The sequence below is a fragment of the Quercus lobata genome, chromosome 7 (genome assembly GCF_001633185.2).
Source record: "Quercus lobata isolate SW786 chromosome 7, ValleyOak3.0 Primary Assembly, whole genome shotgun sequence".
NCBI lineage: Eukaryota > Viridiplantae > Streptophyta > Magnoliopsida > Fagales > Fagaceae > Quercus > Quercus lobata.
Genome location: NC_044910.1, coordinates 30,172,910 through 30,184,627, shown reverse-complemented (window position 1 = coordinate 30,184,627; position 11,718 = coordinate 30,172,910). Strand labels below are relative to the sequence as shown.

Here is an 11,718-nt window from a genome sequence, read left to right as displayed (position 1 = left end):
CTAATGACCATACAAAGTCATTGAGAGAAGAACAAGCAGCAGACCCAAAAAAGACCCAATAAGCACGGGTCAAATAAGACCACGGCAGGAATAGCAGAATGGTATAATAGGAATGGCAACAAGATTACGGAAGGAGCAAAGAATGGGCTAAAGAGGAGAAAACTCACAATCAAGCAAGGCCCAGCCCTCGAAATGAGCAAGCCAATGAAGAACGGAAAATCAAAAAATAGTTCACGCCATAAGAGGTCAAGGATGAGCAGCAGAATGCACAGAGGAGCCTCCAGACCATGGCAAACGCATGAGCAGCAAGCTTTTGACGTACATGGGAAGTGGAACACATGCCAGGCCCAGGCACTACCAACTTTTACTCAGCCAATACAAAAGTGGTGGCTCATGGGTCAAAGGTAAGAGAAAGTACGGCCTGGCGGTGGGGAGAAGGAAAATCCTATTCTGGGGTTCCTACTTAGATTCTTTTAGGGGTGATGTCCTACTGGGATGACATACCACCCAAAAGAAGGAATGATGAGTTGGAACCACTAGGTGCATGTCATGAGGGATAGCGAGAGAGAATACCCACACTGTGGTGGATAAGAATGCCACGGTGAGCAAGCAAACAAAATAGTCTTCTTTGTCTGGTAATGGGGAGTGGCACAGCCAGTACAAATAAGTGTTGGTGGCTGGGCAGTTGACAAACCAGTGGGTGGTCGAGAAGAACACCCTAAACCAAATAAAAGTAGTTAAATGCTAAAATGGTAAAAATTAGTCACGGCAGACAGTATATAAAAGGTCCTTGTCGTGCACAATAACATCATCGCAACAGTAGCAACTACTAAAAGAGAATCACAGCACCATCATCACCATAACACTACACAAGTAAGCACTAAGAAAGAAAGAAAAGGAGTGGGGGAAAGAATCAAGGTAACAAAACAGAGAAAAGAAAAAGAAAAAGAAGAGAAATAGAGAATGTAGAATGGCAGACATGCACCAATAGGCTAATCTCATTCCTCCATCTAAAAGCCTACCCTCTGTTGAGGATAAAAAACTCATTTGGGCATAAGCCATTCAGGCCTGTTCTCTCAAAGTGGATAATTTCTATAGTAGGATCCTCTTGTGAGGTTACCCACGTTGAGAAAGTGGTTCCCTCCTTGACCTTAGTCCTGTAACACAATTAAACACGGAAAACTGATCTTTTCATTTTTTTTAATTTTATTGCTTATTGCTATTGTTTCTTCTTTTGTCTTTGCAATTTCACCTATAATGTGTTTCTTGTTGTCATATCATTCTTTTTCCCTATTTTAATTAAGGATCTCTTACTTGCTTTGCCTGACAGTAACGTATTTCTTTTATTATTGCATTTATTTGTCATAACTCTTTTGTAGCAGCTTTGCTTGCCATGGGCATGTGACCAAAGTTTCGACAGATAGGGCATAGTTTGTGCGCAAGCCGGACTAAGGTGAGTTGCAATTGGACTGGTCCTAACTCTCTTATCTAGAACACTTGGACCCAGTGCAGCAGGAGGTAGTCCAGCCCAAAATCACAAAAGGCCCACCACAGCAAGCAAGAAATTTTTTGGGCTCAGAGATCTAGAATTTCCTGGCTTAAGCATGAGGATAGGAACACAAAATTTTTTCCATGCCAAAGCCTCACATCGGAGACGAAGAAATCATATTCAAAGGATTAAAAACTCTAAAGATTGTTGGATGGAGGAAGTAAAAGACATTGCAAAAGTGGCAATTGATTACTTTGATAACCTGTTTACTGTAGGAACATGTAACTAGATTGATGAATGTCTAAGCACGGTGACAAGCAAAGTCACTCCTAATATGCAACAGATCCTGTCCAGTGATTTCAGTGCTGATGAAATTAAGGCGGCTTTGTTCCAGATGTGACCGACAAAGGCTTCTGGATTGGATGGTATAAATCCCTTGTTTTACAAAAAATTTTGGAATGTTGTGGGTGATAATGTTGTTACTGCTGTTTTGGATTTTTTTTTTAAAATCTAGTTGCATGACTCCTGGCATTAACCATACTAATATTGTGTTAATTCCAAAAGTGAAAAATTCTATCAAAATGTCTAATTTTAGACCAATTAGCTTATGCAATGTTATCTATAAAATCATATCCAAGGTTTTGGCTAATTGTTTGAAACAAATCCTCCCATATATAATCTCTCCCACACAAAGTGCATTTGTCCCCGGCAAACTCATCACAGATAATGCATTACTTGCCTATGAGACTCTCCATGCTATGAATACTCGGAAAAAAGGAAAAAAAGGTTCATTGGCGTTGAAGCTTGATATTAGTAAGGCATATGATAGGGTGGAATGACCTTTCCTCAATGGCATGATGGTGAAATCGAGTTGTCCAGAGAAGTGGATTAACTGGGTGATGGGATGTGTGAGTTTGTCCTCCTATTCCATTATTATTGATGGGAAACCATATGGTCACTTGCAACTTTTAAGGGGGATTTGCCAAGGCAACCCTCTTTCACCATATTTGTTTCTTTTGCGTACAGAAGGGTTTACATCTCTTTTGGAAAAAGCAAAAATGGAGAGGCGGACTAGTGGTGTATCTATCTGTAGAAGTGCACCAAAAATCACCAACTTATTATTTACAGATGATTGTCTATTGTTTTGCCAGGCCACTCAACCCGAAGTTGTAGCCATTACTGAGATCCTCCAAAAGTATGCAGGTGCATCAAGCCAATCCATTAATTTACAGAAATCTTTGGTATTCTTTAGCAAGAACACACCTTGTGACCAAAGACAAGCAAGTGCCTCAGCTTTGGGAGTGAAGGTAGTGGAGAGTTTTGACACTTACTTGGGCTTACCAACCTTGATTGGACATGCAAAATACCAAACCTTTTCCTTCCTCCAGGATAGAGTTTGGAAAAAATTGCAAGGGTGGAAGGGGACAATGTTATTTAGAGCAAGCAAGGAAGTGTTAATCAAGGCAGTGTCTCAATCAATACCCACATACACTATGGGGGTGTTTCTCTCACCTTTGATGCTTTGTGATGATCTCAATGCCTTGTGTGCAAAATTTTGGTGGGGATAAGTTGGCAATGAGAGGAAAATACATTGGCGGAGTTGGGATTTCTTATCAAAGCCAAAGAAGGATGGTGGTATGGGGTTTAGAGATTTGAGAAGCTTTAATCTTGCTATGCTTGCTAAGAAAGGGTGGAGACTAATACAAGATCAAGACTCAATTTTATTCCAATGCCTTAAAGCCAGATACTTCCCTCGATGCAATTTCCTTGATACGGTTGTATCACCAAACTGCTCATATACATGGAAAAGTATAATGGCAGCAGTAACTATCCTAAAATCGGGGCGCTATTGAAGGGTCGGCGATGGATCAACTATTAGAGGGGTAGAGGACAAATGAATACCAAACCACCCAACCAACCAAATCCTATTTCCAACTGTGATGGAGGATGAGGACTGGCATGTGGCAAACCTGAATGGGGTGTCAAATGGGCAAGTTTGGGTGGGTTTGGGGCGGGCAAAATTGGACTGGGTATATAAAACCCATTTACCCACTAAAACTCATTTAACTAATTGCTTCTAACCCATCCAATCCAACCCAATTATTAGGGTAAGCCCCAACTCACCCAATTACCCAATTATCAAAATTACCAAAATACCATTAAAGTGAAAATCCCAACATTTTCTTAGATTTTTTTTCCACTCTCTCTAGTCTCCATTTTTGGAATTAAAAAATTCCACATAAGTATATCCACATCAGAAATTATATTAAAAATCCAAATAAAAAAATATTTTATTTTCTTTCCTATTTTCTCTCACTTTCTAGGCAACCAAATAGTGCAACAAATACAAAGATATATCATTTCAAGCTCAAAACTTTCTTGGAATTTCGAAAGCAACTATACTTGAAACAAATAGAAATTCTTCTGAACCAAAAAAAGAGATAAATGAATGCATCCTTATCAATTACTCCATTCTTAAATTACCCAAATTTAAAATAAATAAATAAATAAAATTCAAACCCAATATGGTGTGTACTATTGCCGTAGTCTGTGTTTGGTTGCCCTTTCCACTCCGACGCTGAAGCTCGACAAATCCAAAAAAATGGCCTCCATAGTTCCTCACTCCGTCTCCGACGCCGATTTATGGGCCGTAATCAACTCCCCCGTGGCCTCTCATTCCGCCTCCAAATCCCGCAAATCCCTCGCTATCAGATCCCCCAATTTCCAATCCCTATCCCCAATCTCAAACCCCTCGTCGCCATCAAAGCTCTCTAAATACCCTAAAACCCCAAACTCCAACCATTCCGACACCAAATCTAGGGTTTTGGCCCAAGTCAAGGTGATTCAAGAACCTTGGGTTTATCACCCGCCGTGCAAGGTCACAAGGACCTGTGCTTCGGAAGCTAGCGAGACCAGTCCTCTTATCGTGCTCAAAAACGTGCAGCGCACGCCGACCACTCTAGTGTATTCTTCACCGGAAGCGCATTTGTTGCCAGAGATTGGGAAGTTCAGTGTGAGAGAGAGAGCAAACGAGAGAGAGAGACAGAAGTGTTTGGAGGCCGAGAAAATGAAGGAAAATGAAATTGAAACTGAAACGTCTAAGGTTTTTTTTTTTTTTTTTTTTTTTTTTTTTAATGGGAAGGGCTGAATTGAATTTGGGTATATTGTTTTTGGGTTAAATGGGGCTCAATGAGTTTTTAGTTAAAACCCAATAATCACTGGGTCTAACTGGGTTGATGCCCATTTAACCCAACTAATAATTGGGTGGGTTTGGGTTAAATTAGAGTGGGTGGATTTGGGTGAACAAATGGGTTTGGGCTTACTTTGCCACCCCTAAACCTGATAGATCCAAACCTTAATTGGTGGAACCATGAGCTCATTTATGCCAAATTTCATAAAGTTAATGCTAATGCAATTTGCAGAATACCATTGAGCCGTAGGTCCGCTCTGGATGCCATTTTTTGGCTACATAGCAAGGATGGGGCATACTCATGCAAGTCTGGGTATCAAGTTGCAAGATAGGTTGCAAGAGAGTCAAATTGGACGGAATGTTCCACGGGTCTAGCAGGAAGGCAGGTGTGGCAGAAGATTTGGAAGCTAGGAGTGCCGAATGAAATCAAGGTGTTTGGTTGGCGTCCTTGTTAGGAAATTTTACCAACTCGTGTGAACTTGGCAAAAAGGAAAATCACTTCTGATAATCTATGTCAGTGCTGTGAGAGAACCTGAAATTGAAGCACGTGTTATGGGAATGTGGGGCTGCGTAAGATGTCTGGGCAGGTTGTTTACCTCGGCTCCAGAAGATGCCAAACAATCACAGCAATGTCATAAAGCTAGTTGAGAATCTGTTAGACAGACTTGAGAAATCAGAATTTGAGTTGTTTCTAGTCCAATCTTGGTTCATATGGAACCAAAGAAATACAGTTTTATATGGAGGAAGCTTTAAGGAAACGAAATGGCTAAACAAAAGAGCCAGCGACTACCACAAGGATTTTCAACAAGCACAACGGCAACTTGCTATTCCTGCAGCAACAACAGAACCACTTGGCAGCCACCACCACAATCAAGCTTCAAACTCAACTTTGATGCGGCTACCTTTGCTGAGCAGAACTGTACTGGATTTGGTGCAATAATTCGAAACTACAGAGGAAAGGTGATGGTTGCCATGTTAGCCAAGGGACCGCCTGTGACAACTAGTGATGAAGCAGAAGCATTAGCTTGCAGGAAGGCGCTTGAATTCTCCATCGATGCAGGATTTCTGGAGCTGATCAATGAAGGCGATAATGCGCATGTTATGAAGACTATTTGTTCATCACTCCCAAATCGATCTTCGCTGGGCATAATCATAGATGATGATAAGTGTCTTATGAATGATATGCAAAATGTCTATGTCATCAGTATTAGGAGGGAAGGAAATAAGGTGGCCCATGCCCTTGCCAGGTATGCTAAAATTGTTTTTGACGATATGTACTGGCTGGAAGACTCTTCGCCACTAGTGGTGGATGATTTGTATTTTGATATTATGAATTTGAATGAATGAAATTATGCTGGATTGGCTTTCAAAAAAAAAAAAAAAAAAAGAGTCGCCACCAACAACACAAATCTTTTCTGCAAATTACCTATCAACCCCAAAACATTTCCAATATTGTCTTTCAAAACCAAAACTTTAAAAATTATCTTTTGACCCTAAAAATGTTAAAAATCACATTTTGATCCTCAAATTTTCTCAAAATTATTTTTTGACCCTAAAATATTTATAAAAAAAAATTGCACAAAGGCCTTTGAGGTCACAAAAAAAGCTTTTTTCTTGATTTGCCAAAACAAAAGGTTTTCCTTCAAAGATAATAAAATTGTAAAATGACATTGTTTTTTCATTTTAAAAACATTTAACCATTTGTGTTTTTGTTATTCTTTTGTGTCCTTTTGCATGAGAAAAAATATCATGGAAAAAGGAGTTGCACTTGGTGTTGATACTATATTTTGTCCGACTCTAAATTTCGATAGAAGTTTTAGCCTAAAAATGAAGGATGTAATGATTTTACTAGTTGGACCCAATTTTTGTTGTTGATTTTCATCAATTTTTATTGATTGACTAAACTTAATTAAGATTTGATTAGCCAAAACAAGATTTTGATGTTCAGCAAGATGAGCCAGAGAGTGCAAGACAATTGACCAGAGTGCGAGACAAACGAGAATTTAGAGGTTGAGTGAACCGTGAATCGCGGTCGGTTTGAAAGAGAGAGAGAGGTGGCGGCCGCGGAAAAGTGAGAAAGAAATAAAGGATGGCTGGGAGGGAAAGTGGGTGGACAAAGAGAGAGGAAGATAAAAGTAAGGTGAGTGAAGAAAGAGAAAGAGAGAGCATACTGATGATTGGCAACCAAAGATCGGCAATAGCGTCATTACGGCGGCGTGATGGGTGGTGGTGACGAAGGGACTTGAGAGAGAGAGAGAGAGAGGTTTACAGAAGGGGTTTACACAATCTGGAATATTTTATTTTAGACTAAATTACATAAATGGTCCTATATTGTGTCAATTTGGTCCTTAAATTTTTGTGCTATGTCAATTTGGTCCATTTGGTCCTTCCTATTAACTTTTAAGTGTGGGACAGAAATTGCTAACATGTCTAACAAACTGAATAAAAAATTTGCTACTTTTGGTAAAATTTACAAAATAGTATTTTATATATTATTACATGGTTCTTTAGATTATTTGGTAATTGGGTGGGAGTAATGACAATTTGGTTAAATAGATAATAAATGGCTAAATGAGTGTTTAGTACCCAATTATGTGAATAAACTATACATTTTTTTGAAAAATGTTTACATTGACTTTGCAGTGGCTGTTGGGTGAGTTTGGACGGGCCAGTGTATTTTCAACACATAATTTTCGAAGAATGTACACAATTGTGTATTCAACACACTCATTTTTGTGAAAATACATTGACCCATCCTAGCCCACCCAATTGCTACCACAAATTCAATGTACACATTATTCAAAAAAATGTACATAATTGTGCACAAAAATACCCATTTAACCAAACTGTCATTATCCATACAATTGTATGTTTACAACGAAAATAATTTTCAAAGAATGTTCACAATCATGTACCTTCAACATACACAACTTTTAAAGATTGTACACCATTATGTACATTAAACATACACTCTTTTTAAAAGAATGTACATAATCATCATAAATAAATAAAATTAAAATGAAGGTGTTATATTTTTAGGGGGTCTATTGCTTACAGTACCAACACTTACATATTGAGAGCATTAGCATTGGTGGTACTAAAAGCCATATTGCTATTTTTAGCACTACCAATACTAGAAAGCATGCTACAATGGTGGAGAGAGTCAAAAAATTTGGCTGTTGAGCTACAGAGCACAACTAAGATGGTAAAAAAAAAAAACAAATTTTCTTTTTCTTTTTTCCGTATAGTTGAATCCCACTTCAAACAGATTTTTTATGAAGTTGACCATTAATATATGAGCTCTAGTTCCAAAGGTACTTCCTCCATGAAGAATGGCGTGGAGGTTGTGGTCATGAGTCAATACCCACCAGGTGCGTGCAAATTACAAAACAAGAAAATAGTTGATCATTTATATACATACCTTTCAACCTGAAATCATCCAATATTTTTTTATTAGCAAGTTACACATGCACCCGGTTGGTCTTGAAGTCAATTCCTCATCCTCCACCTAAAACTTACAAGGAGAGGAGGTGCACCCGGTTGGTCTTGAAGCCAATTCCTCACCCTCCACCTAAAACTTATAAGGAAAGAAGGTGCCAGTTGAGCTGGAAGCTCATTGGCAAAGCCTTCCATATGCCAAAAAGGTCAAGAAAAAAGATAAATGACATCCTAATGGTACCTAGGTGGTTGAAAACCATCTTGATATGAATATATATGACATGATTATACAAGTAAAAGGCTGAAAAAATTCAGCCTTACCTACTACAACATGATTCTAAATATCCCTCATCTTATTAAAAAAAATACTTCAACAATGCTGATACCATCATTCAATCTAAAATTCTCTGCCAAAGGTAATACCAATTCAAAAAAAGCAAAGATGCTCAAATACAATAACCAGAATGCATTCCATTAAAAAATGAGAGGCCAACGGTATCCTATCTCATTTGTTTCAAGATTTTGGAATGACCTGCATGCTATACATTACACCATGTTTTTTTATACATTATAATAATTTTGAGTTTAAAAAGAAGTGCATTTAAGGGTTACATCACCACAAGTTCTCCACAACAATACACTGCAGGAAAACTGACCTGTAGCAATGATGCCAAAGTATTGCAGCAGCCCCTCAAGCTAGTGGTTCTGCTGCTTATTTTCAGTTATGAAGAACTTTCAAAATGAATCTGGTCAGGGTTACAGGTGATGCTACAAAATCAACTATCCTATGAATATCATCACAAGAACAGGTAAGAAAAACAAATTAACAATACCCAACAAGTATCAGGATAATTAAGAACCGTTTCATAAAAACACTCCATAGCAGTCCATGCAAGTGATAAGCTACAACTGCAGCCTATCTAATAGTTGATTCCAGGAAGCTTTTGAAATCAATACGATCAACGTCTCCTGGTTAACTAGCCATCTTGTATTGTTTACAACCTAATGACCATTGGTCCCACTCGCAACTACAATCCTCTGATCCATAAATGTATTATGGCAGACATTCTATGTTAAGAAACCGCCAACATAAATCAAGAAAATTGAATTGGACAAATTTTAGCAAGTAAGCCACTGTTATTGAATGGTAGCATGTGGAGTCAAAAGCGCCCAAAAGGACACAAGACCACAGAGGGAAAGAAACCATGTTACATACAATAAAAAAGTTCAAAATTGTCTACAAGGAACGGCAGATATTACATACCAAACAGCTTCTACAAATACATTAAGAGAAGAAAGTGTGCATTTCCTATTGTAATAAATACCATTCGGCGGAGCTCAATAAGGTACAACATTAGTACAAGCGCAGCTACAAGGGGATTTACCTCTATAACTTTTGAAGGCCCACTCTAATTGCATAACTATCTTCTTCTCCTTCCACTAGTGTGAAAATCTAAGTGACCTGCCACTTCATTTCTCTCTTTGACAGAATTCAAAACTGAAAAATGGCTCAACTCTTTCTCATGTGTTGTTATGTACAGCAAGTAAAATCAAACAATATACATATGTGAAAACATTGTAGTCTTACTGAAACAATTAGAGAAGACCCTAGATAAAGAATATAAGCAATTCAACACCTCTCTCATTACAAAATCAAAATTTACCATCTGTCATCATCCAAAGCCGCTGGCTGACCACGCTGCCGCCTCCTCCACGATCGACTAAACACTAAATTAGAGTGACTCCTTTGCGGCTCAGACCTTGACCTTGAGGTTGATGAAGTAATTCTAAGCCTCCCAAAGAATGAGAAGAAACTACGAAACGCACGGCGCAACCCGCCACTCTCCCTTGAGCTTCTCATACTTGTCTCCCACGAAATCCTCCTTGGAACATTACCACCACCACCACCATTAAACCCTCCATCATTGAACCCACCATCCACCTCAGTGTAAACAACAGGCAGCTCACGCTCTGCTGCTCTTATCCCCCCAGTAAACCTCCCAACCGCAAACCCGCCACCGGGCAATCTCCAAATCGTCAATCCCATGGTCTCTTCATCCCGAGCCGGACCCGTTACAGGGTCCAACTCCGGCGAACTCCTACCACTCCCACCACGCACATCCGTGGGCAACTCGTGCCGACACACCGGGCACGAATTCCTAATCGAAAGCCAAGGCAGAATACAATCCGAATGGTATATGTGCTTACAAGGCATCTCTCTCGCCTCCGAATCCAGCTCAAACGGTTCTTTGCAAATTGCGCAATGAGACTCCATGGAGACATGGCTCCCAACGATCTTCACAAACGGCATCGATTCGATCGCGGCTTTTGAAGCCGGTGGATGCTCTAACCTTCCAACCCCATTGATTTCCAATTGCGCCAATTGCTCGAGAAGCCGATCAAACCCTGATCCCATCAAGAAATCCGACATACTAGCCGGCAAAGGCCGAAGCCCCAACCCGGCTCCATCGTCGTAGTAGAGCTCGAAATTCCCTCTCTCGGGCTCGTTCCCACGGAGGACGATGACCGGGTTGAACGGCGAGCGATCCCCACCGTTCCTCCGGCTGCGGCGGAGCCTAGGGATTGGGATTGGGATTGCGTTGTGCTCCGGATTGGGCGGGTTGTCGATGTACATTGCGGCGGGGAACCGGTGGAGCGGGGATCGGGTCGGGGTTTCTTCGACGAATCCGCCGCCACAATCGGGGCAGAGGACGGCGTCTTCGACCCGAACCCGGACCCGGATGAAGTGGTTGCACCTGTAGCACCAGTAGGACGAGGCAGTCGAAGCCATCGATCAAATCAAATCAAATCCCCCACCGATAATTTTGCGGGGATTTGTAAAATTGTAAGAAACGAAAACCCTAATAATATCTTTTCTCCTTTTCTTCAATTTGTTGAAAAATAGAAGGGCAAAAGTAGTAAAATACCCTCAATTTCTTGGTCAAAAAGATCGAAGCTTTTGAGTGGACTTGGACGCTAAGGAATTGAATCAAAGGAAATGGAAACGAAATTGAAGAAAGAAAGCTTCTTCTTTTTTCCTCTTCAGAGATCGGAGAAAGAAGAAAACGAAGAAATTGAATTCTCCGGTTTTTTTTGAGAGAGAGGAAGTGACAAGCATGTAAAAGGAAAAACCTGAATCGTAGGAAAATGTAGTAACACACACCACAACAACAATAAGCAGAGAGACGTGAAAAATGAGAATTTGAAGGATATTTTGTTTTTTTATTTTAATTTAATAGAGCAGCGTGGAAGCTGCATCGGTGAAAACGCGTGACTCTTTTAAGCGTGGTACTCACGCTTAATTACCGAAATTATTTTTCTTTTTTCTTTTTTTTATTGGTTTGGAAAGAAAGGAAAAAAGAAAAAGAAAAAACAAGTGGTAATTGGTGGGTTCTGACGAGCGAGTGATAACTTTTGTACACGTGTTAAGATGATATTAGTTGGTTGGTATGTTGACGGCGTTATTAGTGACGTTAATGTGTCTCAATGAAAGTAATTTGGGTATGAGGTATGAACAGAGGTTACGGGAACCGGCGAGTTGGAATGGAATGATTTTTAGGTAGGAGCGAAAGTCGCGGAAGATGCGAATTCGGACAAGGAG

General features: G+C 39.9%; 2 protein-coding genes across 2 annotated transcripts; one reads left to right on the top strand and one right to left on the bottom strand.

Moving 5' to 3' along the window:
* Positions 1-5,441: 5,441 nt before the first annotated feature.
* LOC115951882 lies at positions 5,442-6,026 on the top strand. The gene has a single exon (XM_031069011.1). The coding sequence runs from the start codon at positions 5,442-5,444 to the stop codon at positions 6,024-6,026; it is 585 nt and encodes a 194-aa protein (XP_030924871.1).
* A 3,199-nt stretch (positions 6,027-9,225) lies between these two features.
* LOC115953733 (E3 ubiquitin-protein ligase RDUF1-like) lies at positions 9,226-11,352 on the bottom strand. Its single transcript, XM_031071499.1, has one exon. The coding sequence runs from the start codon at positions 10,906-10,908 to the stop codon at positions 9,778-9,780; it is 1,131 nt and encodes a 376-aa protein (XP_030927359.1). The 5' UTR covers positions 10,909-11,352; the 3' UTR covers positions 9,226-9,777.
* Between the last annotated feature and the right edge of the window lie 366 nt (positions 11,353-11,718).

Coding starts and splice junctions, on each gene's coding strand:
- LOC115951882 (XM_031069011.1), top strand. CDS start 5,442: ATGGCTAAACAAAAGAGCCAGCGACTACCACAAGGATTTTCAACAAGC.
- LOC115953733 (XM_031071499.1), bottom strand. CDS start 10,908: ATGGCTTCGACTGCCTCGTCCTACTGGTGCTACAGGTGCAACCACTTC.